Source organism: Hypanus sabinus, chromosome 28, assembly GCF_030144855.1.
Source record: "Hypanus sabinus isolate sHypSab1 chromosome 28, sHypSab1.hap1, whole genome shotgun sequence".
Lineage (NCBI taxonomy): Eukaryota > Metazoa > Chordata > Chondrichthyes > Myliobatiformes > Dasyatidae > Hypanus > Hypanus sabinus.
In genome coordinates this window covers 39,106,182-39,124,342 of record NC_082733.1, presented here as the reverse complement: position 1 = coordinate 39,124,342, position 18,161 = coordinate 39,106,182, and the positions used below count along the sequence as shown (strand labels likewise).

Below are 18,161 nucleotides of genomic sequence, written 5' to 3'. Positions count from 1 at the left end.
TGCTTATAATTTCTCATGTTGTATTGATTGAATGCACTGCTATCCAATACTGAAAATCATTTCCACCTCAACATTCAGATTGAGAAGCAAGTGCCACATCTAAAACCTTTTAGAGTAACAAACACATGGTGTACTCCTTCACTAGAACAGACTCCTTCAAGCTAATAACATAATAGATTTATTTGTATCGCATAAGAGGACTGGAACTGGACTCGTTAAGAGTTACTGCTGACAAGAGCCCACAAGTACCCACAGTCTGCTTTGTTTTTATGTTATATTAAAGAGGCTGCAGTTATTTTTTGTACCCAGTTGCCCAAGCTCAGTAGCATTCATTAATCTCCTTTGGAGCTTTTTTCTCAATTTATTTTTCATTTTTATTTGATGTCTTCACTTTCTCCCACTACATCTTTGGAGCAACAGTTGCTTGATGAGAACCTTCTGATACCTTTTGTGTACCTGTCCCCCACCAGTGGATTGGTCAACGGACAAAAAGAAGCAAATGTTTAGCTTCAATAATTTTCAGACTATCCTCTTTTAAAGGAAAACCTGTTGAGAATTAGAAAATACTTTAGATGTGAATTGAGTGTTAAGTATTAGTGAGATGGAGATTATGGCCTCGGGGGTGTTTGGAGATAAACAAGTACAATTAGGAAGGAAGCTGATGGAGTAAACAAATTCATACCAAAACAGATGCTTTAATCATTTTAAGAATTGATTTGAGGGAACTAAAGAATCGATTTTTGTCTTGTTTGGCTGGTCAGACCTCTGTGCCAACTGAGAGGCAAGATATTTCATAAAGACTGTGTTTGGTTATTTTCCTGCTCGACACAGTATGTAAACTGTCTTAAAGCAGTCACCAGGCCAGTGTTTGTTCAGTATTCAAACGGAGGAACTAATTGTCCATGTAGCACTCCTGTGTTCAAACGAGTTTAACAAGAATTTCAATTCATTTCAATCAACTTAGACCCAGTTGCTAATATTAATTTTTTTCTTTTGCAACATGGACTTCATAAATGTGCTAATGTGCTCACTCACCAGCTAAGGCATTCAGGCTCTTCTGCACAAAGTCTAAGCATATAATCAATAAAAAAGGATTAGATCAACTGTGAAATCTGCCTTTCATTCATATACATGTCTATGTCAATGAGTGCTTGGCAAAATAATCTATTACTATTGAAGAGGATTAATTAACAACGTACTTAATTTGTGATGCGGTTGAACCAGTAAACTTATTTAACACCTTTTTTAATGGTTTAAGTTGCATGTGTGCTTTATTGAAGCCAAAGCAAGCTGATGGTTTTTATATTGGTACTTTTTTTTCTCTCTCTGACCCACATCAGCACTGGGATGAAATAATTAACATGCAAATGTAGGCGGGCATCTCTTTAACAATGACCTATTGTTGAAATGTCAATGCAGTTTTGGAGGATGTACATTTGTCTTAAGTAAAATAATCCTAAATCTGTCTTTTATATATTCTATTGCAATATCGTTGCTACTTCCCCTAATGAGGTCTTGACCAAAAGTACTCTGTAATTGCTTTAGACTCTTTTTAATTTTCAAACTTATTAATCATAAGTAGAGTTATTTAAAATTGCTTATATTAATTTTAGTGAAAAACTATTACTGGCTGAGACCAATTAAGAATTGCTATAATATGCCCAGCCAAGTAATTTTATTATTGTACTTGAGGAGAGCATCACGATGTTGATGTACTTTAATGCTTGTTGTATGCAATGGGGTATATTAAAAGAAATGAGAGCATTGATTTAAATATTAAATTAAATGAGATAATGATCTAAAACTAAGTCTAATGGTATTATTTGTCACTTTTATTTAAGCCTATATTTGTACACAGCAGTGGGCTTGAAACTATGCTTGCTATCTCCATACGAATCCATACCTTAATGCAAAGGTGATCTTTTAATAGACTTCATAAATATAATGATTCCTTTTCAGTAAGCAAGCTGACTTCCTTTTCTCCTCTCTCAGATAACTATTTTTAAAGCAAAATCTCAAGGGAGTACAGTTACAAAGATGATATTAGCACAGTAAATGAACAGCAGTCTGATTTGTTCTCGCAGTTATATCTCGCCACCATACAAAGGCCGCGGTGTGAATACAGCCAGTAAGCACCAGACCCCAGTCACCTTATACATCTGTGCACTTGAGTAGAATTGTGGTACAACAATCCTCATGCCTCAAGGCAATGTTATTGAAAGGAGAGTAAAATACATGATTGTAAACTGTGCTGGTGTCACACCAGTACTAACAGTGTGAATATGCTATTAAATTCTCAGCACCTACATTAAGTCTTCCATTTAAGCATGTTAATGAAGAATGATTTTAAAAAAAAGGATCTGACATGTATGATCAGGTTTTGCCTTTACCAGTAATTGCTTTGGCATAAATATTACTGTGAGGGGAAGACCTTGATATATGCTCCATCTTTCATTTTTGGTGTTAATTATCACCATCTTAAGATGTTTTACTACACTAAAAAATCTGCTTAAATGAATGTTGTCTTTATTGTGTTCCCAAATTAGTGGTTCAATTTTGAAACAAAATAAACTGACATTAGTTCTGAAGATGAATTACTTGCAGTTACATCAAGAATAAGTCTGCAAAGTGATTTGCTGAAATTTATTTACAGAAGAACCATGCCCAATATTGTGGTCACTGGAATTTGTTTTTTGGAATATTACAAGAGCTTCCATGGCATTTCTCATGAGAAAAATTGTAAAACTTGTAAGATGGAACTCTTCTCAACCAGGCTTGGCCCTTTAAGGCCACTTTAAGGGACTAACCAGGCAGATCCAAATAATTGTACCAACTCAAAGTACAATGTATGTTTTCAGATTTGAAGGAATCAGCACAATGTCTTGTTTTTTTTTCATTTTTGGGGTAATTTTACATTTGGTTTTGTACCAGTTTGAAGGATAATCTGCTGTGTACAAGACTTATATATATGTGTGTGTGTGTGTATATATATAAACAAAAGCTCACTTCTTGTGTTGTGCTGATACAGATAGTGCACACTCTCAAACTGTAGCAACTTAATGTGCCAACTTTTAAATTTCCTGGTTGCTTTAGTGAACTATTACAGATGGTCACATTTTTACGTTACGTTCTGAATTCATTGCAGATACATTAAACTAACCATTCATTCCTTTTCATTGTCTATTCATGTTTAAGGTTTCTATAAGGATATTGAAATGTGCTTCAGATAAAAGAACTGCTTTAAAGATTTAAACAGATCATTGCAATATAATTAGTAATACTAATTGTTATTTTTCTTCCTTTCTGTATCTGATACTGGTTTGCTACTGTCACGTGTACCAACATACAATGAAATGCTTTTGTTTACATGCCATCCAGACAGATCATGCCATACATAAATGCTATCCGTAAATACTAAAAAGTAATGAAGAATAGTTTTGTAGTTGCATAGAATGTGCAGTGCAAGCAGACATTTACCACAAAAAGGTAGACAAGGAGATCAGGAGTTCATCCTAGAGAACAGTTCAAGAGTCTAATAACAATTGTCCTTGAACATGCTGGAGGGACTTCCCTCCATGACTGCATGATGTCCATCTCTCATGGGATTGAGTGGGAACTTTGCCAGCTCCAAAACCCAGCCATTTTTCCCACAGATTTAAACCTGCACTGTGCAGATGTCTGCTATAAGTTTTTAGCAGTGCCATATGAATGTCATTGCCCCTACTTTAATGTTTTTTTATTTCATGCAAACATGTTAACATAGTTTAATGTATCAGAGTGATAAGCATTTAATTGATTAGGTGGCTGGCTAGTGGTGCAATGGCATCAGCGCTGGACTCCAGAGTGAAGGCTCCTGAGTTCGAATCCAAGTTGGGCTGCCCCCGAGCACACTTTCCATCCGTGCTGGGATGAGCGTCAAGCTAGCCACTTGGCCTCGTAAAATAAAACAAGGGCCGAGTCAGGACCGTTCATATCATGACCCGGTTAATCCGAAAGGAGACCGATCCTGACACCACGTGCCAGACAAAAATGGCTGACTATCTGGTGCGACACACTAAAAAAAAATTTTTAAGTTAATTAGGTAGCGCAGTTACGGGTTGGTTGGCAACCTATGCTTCATTGGGATCTGGAGGTCCAACTTCTAGTTTTAGATGAAGTGCAGAGGAGAATTACCAGGATGCTGACTGGATAGAGAGTGTGCCTTATGAGGGTAGTTTGAGTGAGGTAGGGATTTCCTCTCTGGAGCAAAGGAGAATGAGAGGTAACTTGACAGAGGTGTACAAAATGATAAGAAGCATAAATCGAGTGGATAGACAGAGACTTTTTTCCCAGGGTGGAAATGGCGAATAAGAGGGGGCATAATTGTATGGTGTTTGGAGGAGAATATAGGGGGTGTCAGAGGCAGATTTTACAGAATATAACAAACTGCAAAATAGCAACAGCAAAACAAGCCCCATTCCTCCTTCCCACCCTCGCACACAGACAGGCCTCTAGTCTCCAGGCTTCAACCATCTGGCTTGTGGCTTCCAGACTTTTGATTAGATGGAGTGGCAGATGTGGGTGGGAAAAATCAGAGACAGAACTGACAGTGGCTGGCAGGATGGTTCTCTGGGAATATTGGTGATGATGGTGGAGCAAAGTTTCATTGCAGCACCAAGCTATGTAGATTTAATTACCGTATTGGGACACCTTACTATAATATCCAATGCAATGCTTCACAGGGAGCGCTGATTGAGGAATGACATTCATCTGACTTGTGGGAAATGCCTGGATGAATTTCCAGGGTAATCCACAATGTCCTAGAAATAGTCCTTATAGCATTTGACTTCTACACTTTCAATCACATTGCACTGAAATAAACAGCTCAATGCAATCAAATTCCTAGATAGAACCATTGAGCCATGCAGCCTTTCCAGATTTGATTCCCACTGTTATATTTTGTAACTGCAAAACATAAAATTAGGAAGAAAAACACAGAGCCAGGAATAACTCTCGTACATTAAGTTTTACTTTAGCAAGGCATGCACACGTGACATGCTGGCGTAATGACATATACCATTCTCGTGCTTTTACACATAACCCGTAATGAAATATTTAAATGAACAAGAATGGTTAATCAAACAATATCTTTACAATATTATTCCAATTATTATTGAAGTATGAAATGCCCAACAGCCTCCCAGTGCCAAGTATGAGTATTATCTTTGTAGTCCCTGGCTGCGGAGGTAAGAATCATGCAGGGTTTCTGTACTTAATTCTTGTAAAATAAGTATCTCATGCAAAGCACGTGGACTTAGTTTTGAAAGAGTTACCTGTGAAGTCCCAGTGGCTGTTCATGCAGTCAACCCTGACCATACTCATACTTGAAAAATGGCCACTTGAATTACATTGAACATGAGTCTGTGCCTTCAGTGCAGCAAAACCATGATAAAGGAAAATATTTTTTACTGTGAAGGTAAAGAATTTGAGGAATTTATAGAGGATGAGAAAATTGGAGGTCACCATCAAATTTATGAGAAAGATTGGAACACTTAGAGCATAGAACATAATGGCAATCGATGCTTGCCTTCTCTTGCTTATTTGTGGAGTGTAACCTTGTCCTGACCCAGATATTTCAGCGTGTCACTTTATTTGTATGCTTTCTGGAGTAAAAATCCATGCAGAAAAGATGGAGGTTGTTGGGGAGATGTCCTTAAAATGTGACCCACTGAGTTCAAAGCCAGTCTTTTCAAATCTTGAGTTATGTACAAGTACACATGGTTCAAGGTGATGTTTTTGTTTCACAATTGTTCAAACAAACAAATAGAATTAAAGTCAGATAGAACAAGTATAGATGCTTCAGCATTGTTTCTAGAATATCTATTGTATAAGCTCAAGGGTAGAACTTGTTAGATTAGGATAAGGAATTGTTATTTCTTTGTAGTTTATAGAACATAGCACAAGTACAGCACAAGAACAGGCCATTCGGCCTAGAGTGTTGTGCTGTACCAGCTAAAAAGCAAATCAAAAACACACAAACACTAACCCTAACCCTACCTACTCATGTCCATATTCCTCCATCTTCCTTACATCCACGTGCCTATCCTAACACCCTTAAAAGCCTCCAATGTATTTGACTCTACCACCATACCAGGCATCCACGACTCTGAGTGAAAATCTTACTGCTCACATCTCCTTTGAACCTACTACCTCTCACCTTCAATGCATGGGCCCTGGTGTTAGACATTTCAACCTGGGAAACAAATGCTCTCTGCCCACTCTATCTATGCCTCTTATAATCGTGCAAACCTCTATCAGATCTCTGCTCAGCCTCCAACACTCACAAAAATAACCCACCCTCTCGTAATAGTACATGCCCTCTAAACCAGGCAGCATCCTAGTAAACCTATTCTCCACCCTCTCCAAAAACTAAACATCCTCCCTATAGTGGGATGACCAGAAATGTATGCAATACTCCAGATAATGGCCTAACTAGAGGTTTATAAAGTTGTAACATAACCTCTTGACTTTTGAACTACGTGTATAATCACCAATAAAGTGTACTTACGAAGTAAATTTTCTAGTAATTATAGTATAGTTGTTTCTATATTTTCTAGAAGCTGCTCAATATTTCTGTAGCAGGTGTCACACCATTAGAATCTGGCTATTTTATAGGTTAATTGTTATAACCGGAATTTTATTTATCTCTAGTCTGAGAATGAGAACTACGACTTCTTTTTCATTGTCTTCTTTTTTTTTGTTCATTCTTGTAGCACTTAAAATGCTGTAACCACCAAGTTTATGCCTCATCTTGACTTTCAAAGTACCTATGATCAATATCACCAGATCCAGCAGACTCTGCCCATTCTTTTTCAAACTATGAATGACCCGCGTAGGGTGCCTTTAGCCTTGAAGTTTAACCTCTATTAGAAAACACTGTTGGCTGCCAGTTGCTGAAGATTACCCTTTCTCACGAAAATGAGAACTGACAAGTTGATTTTAAGAAGCTGGTTTGTCACTGTTTATCTAATTTTCAAAGTTGACACAGAAAATTAGTCTGGCTGGCACTCTGTGGCGGCTTTCCAGTCCATTGACTCAGCCTCTTCCAACTGACCTCTTCATTCAGTAAGTGAATGTCCATCACATTTCTTACCAGATTCACCTGACTTTTATATTTTTCCTTGAATCTGAAATTGATTCATGTTCAAGCTTTATTGTTTTGAATGTTACTCAGAGAAATACTCTTTTATTTTGTGCTAAGTAATATAAATTAGAAAATGCTTAGCCTAAAAAATGTTAACATTGTATTATTTGAGTAAGTAATATCATTGTGAGCTGTTTCTTGCCCCTTATCTAAGAAAGGATGTGCTGGTATTAGGGAGGGTCCACAGAAGGTTCAAGAGGATGATTCTGGGAATGAAAGGGTTAGTATATGAGGGGCATTTGATTTGCTCTAGGCCTGTATTCACTGGAGTTCAGAAGAATGTGGGGGGAAATCTCATTGAAACCTATCAAATATTGAAAGGGCGAGATAGAGTGGACGTGGAGAATATGTTTCCTATAGTGGGGGAGACTAGGACCAGAGGGCACTGCCACAAAATAGAAGGATGTCCCTTTAGAACTGAGTTGAGGAGGAACTTCTTTAACCAGAGGATAATGAATCTGTGGAATTCATTGCCACAGACTGCTGTGGAGGCCAACTCATTGGGTGTATTTAAACCAGAGGTTAATAGAAGGGCGTCAACAGTGACGGGGAGAAGAAAGAGAGAGAAAATTTTATGAATATTATTTTATAATGATCCACATGAACAGTAATGTTTAAAGTAAATTTATTATCAAAGTACATACATACATGTCGCCATTTACCACCTTCTGATTTACTTTCTAGCTGCCATTTACAAAAAAGTAAAGAAAAAATAGAATTTCTGAAAAACTATATTTAACAAAGACTGACAACATCCAATGTGTTAAAGAGGACAAATCATGCAAATAATACATTTAAAAAAGTAAATAATACTGAGAATATGAGTTGTAGAGTCCTTGAAAGTAAGACTATAGGTTGTGGAATCATTTCAAAGTTGAGGTGTGTGAAGTTATCCATCCTCGTTCAGGAGCCTGATGGTTGTAGGGTAATAACTGTTTCTGAACCTGGCGGTGTGGGATGTACGGCTCCTGTGCTGCCTTCCCAATGGTGGTAGTGAGAAGAGAGCATGGCCTGAATGATGGGGGTTCTTGATGAATGCTGCTTTCTTGTGGTAGCATTCCTTCTAAATGTTTACTCACTTGTGAGCAGTCTCAGTAAGCTAAGATTTTAAAACAGGTTAGCTTGGTTTTTGCTTCTTAGCTTGTTCCTCATGCTTTTTCTTCTTCGGCTGTGACTGCACCACTAGAGAGAATGAAGCAATTTAATTTTGCTACTGGTGTTAGGGTTCTCACGCTATCAAACTTAACAGATTTCCATTTACTCACAGTCTTCAGCTGAGACCTCTTAGAGGTTTCTTCTGCAGTTCGTACTAGGTGGCATGGTAGCATAGCATTTAGTGCATAGCTTTCCAGCGCCAGCTGAAAGATCAGGGTTCAATTCCCACCGCTGTGTGTAAGAATTTGTACAATTTCCTCATAACAGCAAGGGCTTCCCCAGGTGCTCTGGTCTCACATTCCAAAAAGCATACAGGATAGGGCTAGTGAGTAGTGGGCATGCTATCTTAGCACCAGAAGTGTTGCAACACTTACAGGTTGCCTCTAGCTCAGTTCTCGCTGATTTGTTTTGACGCAAGTGACGCATCTCATGGTACCTGTGGCATATATAAAGCTAATCTTATCACGTAATAGATAGAATAGATAGGCTGTGTAGCAGGGAAGGGTTACGTTGATCTTAGAGTAGGTTAAAAGTTTGGCACAACATTGTGGGCTGAAGGGCCTGTACTCCCTGTTATGCTTTATGTTCTTTAATCAACTCTTCCAGTGTTTGAGGAAAATAGTCAAAATTTCTCACAAGCATCAGCAGACATGACTAGTTATTTTTTTAATGTGGCTTCAGTGAGTGCAATCTTAATAGTTAAATCCATTCTTCAGTAATGCAGGTGCTGAATTACTTGCATTTCACTCTGTGGGTTATTATGCATAGAAAGTGGCTGCTCCCGATATCAGTGATACCCAGTCCAGATACGGTAATTGCAAGGAAAGAACTAATTGTTTTTTTTTCTTGCGGCTGTCTGCATTACCGTATAAATTGAAGGTAAATTAAGGGACAATTACTTTCATTATGTACCTTCTGTCCTGCTAGCCGCATTGAGGTAAGATTAAAAACAATCACTTCAAAAAGCTGACTTAGTCAAGCGACATTTAAAGTTTTAATTTTCCTTCTCTATGGAGACTGGTCATTACAGGTTTGTACACCCAGTAGGAAGTTAGTTCAGTTGAACTCAACCAGCAAACCTGTCACCAAGCGACATCATGGGGAATAATGGTCATCGACCTTTTATTAATCTGAATGCCGATCAGGAGATATCAAAGTCAGGAAAGTTGTACCACCTGACGTGCACAGCAGTCCTGGTAGTTTCCGGCTCAATCGCCAAGCAGTTTAACTTCCTGTGGAGCCATTCATTGACAGCCCTCCAGCAGCCAACTTTCTGCATATTTCTATTTGTCCTCTTTTGTTTCCTTCTCCCATAGTAACTTCTTCTTTCATTTAATTGACTTTGCACTAGTAGGGCTGTTGTGGCACAATCAGTTACCGCGCGGTACTTATATGAAGGTGGGGAAATGCCGAGTTCAAGTCTCACCTAGAACACATGAGACTTTGGCAGTTGTTTCCTGAGCAACTGGGTGACTCTGAGATTGAGCATTAAAATGAGGTGGTCTATTGATTTGGGGGTGGCATGGTAGCATTGCGGCTAGCATACCACTATTACAGCTACGGTGACCTGGATTCAATTCCCACTGCTGTCTGTAAGGAATCTGTACGTTCTCCCCACGACCACATGGGTTTCCTCTGGGTGCTCCGGTTTCCTTCCTCATTCCAAAGATGCACAGATTAGTAGGTTAACTGGGCGGCGCAGGCTCATTGGGCTGTATCTCTAAAGTGTATTTTTTAAATTTATATCATGAGTAAAAAGCCACAAAAAGCCATATTTGTACTTTGATCATTAGTCTCAACCTGTGTATTGAGTGGATCTTTGAGTCTATGAATAGTATATTGCTGCTGGTTTGAATCCAGTGCACAGTGCTTGTTGACAGTAATTAAACTATAACTGTCTACTTCAAAAACTGTGATGTAAGGAATGTGTTATTTGAACTCCTCCTTGCAGTATGTCCTTGTCCTAACAATAATGGATCATCTCCAAAAAATAGATACGCTGAAAGTGACATTGCCTGGCCTCCCAGTGTAGCTGATGGTCTCAATGGTTAGTGTGATGGTTAATGATTCCAATCTCGCAATAGCAGGTTGTTTGAGCATGGAAAGGTCATCTAGAATACTGTAAATTTGTGCTATTTTATCCAATATGTATACCATTTTATCCAATGTTTGAACCACTTTATGGGTGCATAGTTTGATGTTTAGTATTTCAATTAATATGGCATTCAGTGAGATCTTAAATGTGCTACTCAGCATGAAAGATTTTGAATAGGTCAAATTTTCAAAAGAGCTCAGCTTTATTTGTCACATGTACATCCAGTTATCAAAACATACAGTGAAATGCATCATGTGCGTCAAATCAAATCAGTGGGGTATGTGCTGGGGGCAGCCCACAAGTGTTGCCATGTGCCAACATAGCACGCCCATAACTTCCTAATCCTAACACATCTTTGCAGGGGAAACCCTTGCAGTTATGGGGAGAATGGACAAACTTCTTACAGACAGCAGCAGGATATATTACTGTAATTACCCACAGTACACATTACTGTAAATCTATTTTGTTAAAAATTTACTAATGCTGTGGTCTGTTATACAAATATGAATCATAGTTTATAATTTGCCACTTTTGATAGAAAAACATTAAAATCTAAATTCTTTTAAGTAACAACACCCCTTTCATCATGATTTCAAACTTATTTCTGTCCTGTATAGTGCATGATCCACTCATTATGGATTCTTTCCAGCCTATTTAGATTCCTAAGCGAAGAATCTGCATGTGTGATCCTGAAGGTTTATTTGATAAGAATCAGAATACCCATTCATCCTGGACTTTTTTAAAAATAATGCAATGGCCAGATATCTTCCTTGAAACTCCATTCCTGGTGTATTGGAAGCTTTAAGTCCAGAGAGCAAGTCCCATTGTAAACCTGAAACAGCGTCATCCAATGTTTAATTTAAAGCAAAGATAGTCCCATAAATATGTTTCCTTAAAACTAGGACATTAAAATTAGATTCAGAATCAGGTTTAATATCACTGATATATGTCGTGAAATTGTTTTGCAGCAGTAGTACAGTGCAATACATAAATATCTGTAAATTACAATAAAAACATTACAATAAAAATTAGATTAAGTAAGTAGTGCAAAAAAGAGCAAAAATATGAGGCAGTGTTCGTCGGTTGGTTCATTGTTCAGAAATCTAATGATGGAGGGGAAAAAGCTATTACTAAAACGTTGAGTGAGTGTCTGAGAGGGAGAGGGGAATGGGGCTTGTTTTGTTGTTGCTGCTGCTTGTGTTGCTCTGTTGGCAATGGAATATGTTGGGACGTTTGCAGGCTGCCCCTAGCACATCCTTAGATTGTGTTAGTTGTTCATGCAAATAACATATTTCACTGTATGTTGCAAATAGCATGTAATGAATTAATCTGAAAATTATATGGAAATGAATCAGAAGGATAAAACAGGGTTCATATTTTACAGTCATTCCAAATGGATAGTTTATAATTGTGGGTAGACCATTGGAGAAACTCAAAACAGGCACAAGCTTCACCACATGGTCTGGAGTACGATTAATATCTGTTTTGAATCATAGCCAATCATGCAAGAAGAGTAATGTGGTTTTAGCTATGATCTAATAGAAGTCACAGACTCTGTTTAAATACTATGGAAGTTCTGATATGGTAAAGCCAATTAAATTCTTTTAATGGATAAATGTTTCGCATAGTGTAGAACTGAACAGAAAGATTCATGTTTAATTGTTGGATCTTTCATTATATTGGTTGTTCTGTGTCTTTCCTTTATTAGACCAGCCAGAATGTTTGATTCCTGGCTGGAAACCCACAGAATCTGGAGTCATCTGTTCTGACATTTGTAATGAATCCCACACGTACACAGACAGTGGGTATCTACTGTCGAGCAGTGGAACAGATTGCAGCACTAAGTTCCCCTTTGGAAAATCCCAAATAATTGATTTGTTTATAGAACCTTAGTTTTGTACATTTTAATATCCAGCCGTGAATGAATTTGAGAGGTTCCCTTGTACATTGACTAATTTATGAACCTAATCATGTTAATAGAATTGAGGAAAGTTAGACGGTAATTATCTTTCTGTCTTTCTATAAAGGGTGTAATTGTACCGCCAAGTGATTTGTTATATGCAAAAGTGGTTTAATCGGGTTTCTGCAGCACTGACAAAGTGAAGATTGTTTAATTCAGTAAATAGGACAACGTTCCATCACTAGATTTCTGAGTTTAATCATAATTTTTGAGGCAACACAGTACCATGATGCTATTACAGTGTAGGCATCCTGATTAACTCTGCCACTGCCTGTAAAGTGTTTATATGTATTCCCCACGACTGTGGGTGATTCCTCCAGGTTCTCCGGTTTCCTCCCACATTCCAAAGACACATGGGTGTAATTGGGCAGCCTGGGCTCTTTGAGCCAGAAAGGCCTGTTATCATGCGTGTCTCTAAATTAAAATAAATAGTAAAAAAAAGATACCTCTTCCATGAATCTGGGCCTAAATGAGCACTTCCTCTTGATTATTTCCCCATGTAAAACTTCCCAAAAGGGAGAAATTGTGTGGAAGAGAGGAATGCTAATATTGTTTTAAGCTTTGATGAGTTTCTTTCATTTCAGTGCGAGACCCAGGTGCCTGTTGCCCCAGTCTGACTTGCTGATATTGCAATGAGACAGTCTGTAGGAGTGAAATGGCGCTGCAGCCATTCCCACCCTTGTGCTTACATAATTGCTTCAACAATTCCCCAGTGTTCTGTCAATGGCCCCATTTGTCACACAGATAACATTATGCCACAACCAAATAGGATGCCGTAAGAACTCTACAATTGAAGTAACATCTCACTTAGAGATACAGCATGGTAACAGGCCTTCCTGCCCAATGAGCCTGCACCACCCAATTATACCCGTGTGACCAATTAACCTATTAACACAGGGGTTCCCAACCTTTTTTATGCATTGGACCAATACCATTAGGCAAGGGGTCTGTGGACACCATGTTGGGAACCCCTGTACTAACCCATATGTCTTTGGGTTATTGGGAGAATATACTTACTCCTTACTCCTTACAGAAAGTGGGGAGAATTGAACGCGGGTTGCTGGCATTGTAATGCACTATGCTAACCCTAGCTACCATGCCATCCCATTTGTGGGCAGCCTGTTACATTGCTCACGTAGACTGTTATATACTGGCGTTTTCTCCCCCTCTCTAAATTGTTATGTAACTGGCAATCATCCCCCCTTCCCTCTCAGAACTGATGCGGGATCTCAATCTGAAACACCAACATGTACTGTTTTTCACCACTTGTTATTTGACCACTGAGTTATTTGTAGAGCATAGAAATTTAATTACAGCACAGTGCTGCATTACAACAGTGATGTGTGGATGACCATCTCTGAATGCACAATATGTCAAACCTTGAAGTGGATGGGCTACAGTAGCAGAAGACCACAAACATACACTCAGTGGCTATTTAATTAGGTATCTAATAAAGGGGCCACTGAGTATATATTGCGTTTACTATTTAACTGAACCTTTATTTCTCTCCTATTTCCCCCAGTCCGCGTACACCTCACACCCATATCTAACTCATTAATTCTTTGTTTCCTTTCCTCTCAATCAGCACTCGCTACCACTGTCTCTCTGTTGCCCACACCTACAATATTTATCCACTGTTCTTGCTAACCTCCAAAATAGAAGTCTTCCAAAACACTCCAACCCAAATCTTTTGAATATTGAAAGTCCTAGATAGAATGGACATGGTTTCCTATAGTGGGGGAGTCTAGTACTAGAAGGCACACACTCAGAATAGAAGAATGTCCCTTTAGAACAGAGATGAGGAGGAATTTCTTTAGCCAGATGGTGGTGAATCTGTGGAATTCATTATGATTGGCAGCTGTGTAGGCTAAGTCATTGGGAGTATTTAAAGCGGAGATTGATAGGTTCGTGATTAGTGAGTGTGTCAAAGGTTACAGGGAGGAGGCAGGGGATTAGAGTTAAGAGGGAAAATAAATTTGCCACGATGTGGAGCAGACTTGATGGAACAAACAGCCTAGTTTTGCTCCTATTTTATAACCTAAATGTCTTAAATCCTGGCCCACACCTCAATAGGTTCTCAAAATCTGACCTAGCTTGGCTGTTTGGACCTCCTATTATTTTCTGTCCCCTGCACTTTGAGAAGCCTCTTTGGACACGCATGTGATTTTGCAAATGCTGGAAGTCTTGAGCACTTTCCCCCGTGGACCACTGTCCTCTCCTATCAGATTCTTTCTTCAATCCTTTGCCTCTTCAACCTATCACCTCCCAGCTTCTCACAGCATTCCCTTTCATCCATCACTCCCACCTTCCCACTCACCTACCTTGTCTCCCTCACATGAACTCACCCAACAGCTGCCTACTGGTGCTTACCCCCCCTTCCATCTCCCCGTTCCTTTTTATTCTGACTTCTGCCCTCTTCCTCTCCAGCCCTGATGAATATGGTCAATATGTCTCTGTCCAATATGTCAACTATTCATTGCCTTCCATAGATGCTGCCTGACCTGCTGAGTTCCTCCAGCATCTAGTGTGAGCTTCCTTATGTATAACTTGCCTACACATGTCGTCTCCACCCCAGCCACTCACCATCCAGGTGTCTACACTTTGTCCACCTGACTTAAAACGCAGTGCATTGTAAGTTATTGTTTAGTTGTATGCAACACTGCTGCTTCTTATAAGGATAGATTGAGCGAGCTAGGGCTTTTCTCTTTGGAGCGAAGGAGGATGGGAGGTGACTTGATAGAGATGATAAAAGACAAAGATTGAGTAGATAGCCAGAGACATTTTACTCGGGCGGAAATGATGAATATAAGGGGACATGGTTTTAAATTGATAGGAAGTGGAATGTCAGAGGTAGGTTTTTAACAAGGAGAGTGGTGAGTACGTAGGACACGCTTCCAGAGGCGATAGATTGGAGCAGCGTGTTCCACACACAATGCTGGAGGAACTCAATAGATCTGGCAATATCTGTGGAGGGCAATGAACAGTTGACATATTGGGCCAAGACCCTTCATCAAGACTGGAAAGGAAGAGGGCAAATGCATTGGGAACATTTAAGAAACTCTTCTGTAGGCACATGGATTATAGAAAAATGGAGGGCTGTGGGGGAGGGAAGAGTTAGATTGATCTTAGAGTAGATTAAAATGTTGGCACAACATCATGGGCAAAAGGGCTTGTAGTGTTGCTGTGATGTTCTATGTATGACCATTCAACTCAACAGTGTGCAAAGGCTTGAATCCTTTGAGTCAGGCAATGTAAGTAAAATTTTCTGTAGTGTGTAATAGCAGGTAATTTCAGCAATGGTGTGCTCCTGCTGTGGATCCACACTTAATGGGAGCTAGGTCGCATATAGGTCCCTTAATATTATAGGGCTGTTCTGGGACCTGCACTCATGTCAAACCAGGCTCCATGCCAGGGGTGTACAGTACATTGCTGAATTAGGACATTAAACTACAGGGAATGCATCTCTGCGTGCTTCCATCCCTGGTCACTTCTGAAAGAGAATTTCTATATGGAACAATCTCAGAAAAATCCTGAAATTGCAATGGTTATTCATTTTATTCATACGTGTGTCTTGCTGTACTTGGGCTACTTGCAAAGTAACATCGGTTTTATTATAATTATTTAATTTTTCTCTCTCCCCTTTACCTCTGTTTGCAGGTTCATCCATTTGTTGTACAATACAATGACAAGAATGCCGAGGTGGTTTCCATGTGGGTTTGCAGGATGCTTGAAGAGAGACGTTCTCAACAGGGGATCCAGTGACCAACCTCAACACCAGTGATGTTAGACAAAAGAATATCATCAGGACAATAAAATCTCCACAGAGCAAGCAATTTTACTTCTCCCCCTCCAGTCCTGCCAGATCAGTGTGACCACAGCACGCCTTACATTATCTCTCGTCTGAGCAGACGACATCTGTAACTGTCCTCTGCCCTGGCAGGTGGTCTCAATTACTGCCATCATGACATGATCTATAGATAGTCTATGAGAAGGGTTAGGTGGCAGGGGGTCCTTACACTTCAGACCAGAGTTTCACGTCTAATTCGCTGCACCATTCATGTGTGCCTGTTAGTCCTTTGTGAATTCTGACACATTCTGCCTCCTCTTGTCAGACCGATAATGTTACTGTTAGAATGAGTGATCCTATCATTGTACATGAAGTTATATTAACATGGAAAGCAAGCCAAGTATCACTCATTCTGCAGCATTGGAAGACAGTAAGAATTTTGTTTGCTTATTTCTGGAGTTGCTATAATGCATTTTGAATGCAAACATACTGGGCCTTAAATCTGTTTTCTTATGTCATTTCTTTGAAATAATATTATACAATTTATAATATGTCTGAAGCTATGGTATTCAATAATGGTGTATGATTTTTGAAATGCAGATTTTGGATAAAATATCCATAATATGTACAGTTTTATATTGATGAAATCAGCCATTGCGCTTAATCACTAGATTTATTATATGCAGTCACACATTATGCATTTGTCTTCTAAAGGAGTTGCTTATTTTATTCAGTTAGTGTCCAATTTCTGTTGATTTTCTAAACTTTAAATAAAATGTTAGAAACACCTAATTGTTGTTCCTCTCTGTGCCTTGTAGTGCATTGGGTGGCAACCTTGCCATTTCTTTAGCATTTGTCTGTTTTTACAAGGCCGAGATGCTAGCTCAACGCTCAACCCAGCATGGATGGAAGGCAAGGAACTGAATAGATACAAACCTGGGACCACTCGCCTCAAAGTCTGGTGCAGATGCCACTACACCAGCGGCTGGCCAAAGAAACATCTAATATTGGTATCAAAATGATCTTCATGATTACAGTGAGTTTTGTTTTCTCAACACAGCTGAAAAATGTACTAATACAAAAAATAATTTGCGATATGGTGGCCAAGAGGAGATGCCTTGGTAAATCGAAAAAGGGAGGACAAACGTTTCATCAGACTTTAAAGACATAGGAGCTGCCACCCCCATGCTCTTTTGTGACATTTACGTCTCAGTGTCTGTTTGCCAGGAGTGTCAAAGGTTTTGAATCACCAAGGTAGTGTTTATTGCAGCAAAAATGAGGTTTCATATCAATTAGGAGCAAGGTCTCAGGTGGATGATCTTATCACAAATATTTCAGAACAGTTAACTCTGTTATTGTCTACATATATGCTGCCTGTCCTGCTGAATATTTCCAAATCTTTAAGCCTGACATCGTGATTGGTGTACAAGGAAATCCGGGTCCTTCTCAACACCAGCATTCTCACCATTTAGAAATTAATCCAGTATTCTATGTTCTTTTCCTACTAAAGTGCAGGTTTTTCCTCATTATATTTCATCTGCTACATCATCAACCTATTCCTTTAACCTCTCTTTATCTGCCTGAAGTTTTTGTGCATCCTTCTCATAACCCATGTTTCCAACCAGCTTTATATCTTCAGCAAGCCAGGATATCCAACTCTCAATCCCCTTGTGCACCTCATCGATATGGATTATGAACAGCAACCCACCGCCTCCTAGCACAGAAACAATCCATTAATTCTTACACAAAGTGCTTGACTAACTCAGCAGGTCAGGCAGTATCAATGGAGAGGAGTAGTCCCTCCATAGATGCAGTCTTGAAGAAGGGTCTTGGCCCAAAACTTTGATTGTTTGTTTGCTGAGTTCCTGCAGCATTGTCTCTGGATTTCCAGCATCTGCAGAATCTCGTGTTTACCATTAATTCCTACTCTGTCCATTAACCAATCTACGCAAGTATATTTCCCCAGTATGCAGACTCAAAT

The 18,161-nt window shown here is 39.2% G+C and overlaps 1 protein-coding gene across 2 annotated transcripts in view; it reads left to right on the top strand.

Moving 5' to 3' along the window:
- The window catches only part of map2k5 (mitogen-activated protein kinase kinase 5), a 318,051-nt gene extending 301,085 nt beyond the window's left edge, over positions 1-16,966 (top strand). For both annotated transcript variants that reach the window (XM_059953007.1, XM_059953006.1), the window contains one exon: positions 16,051-16,966. In XM_059953007.1, coding sequence (XP_059808990.1) covers positions 16,051-16,155 — 105 coding nt within the window. In that variant the 3' untranslated portion in view covers positions 16,156-16,966. The remainder of the gene's footprint in view (positions 1-16,050) is intronic.
- Positions 16,967-18,161: the final 1,195 nt, after the last annotated feature.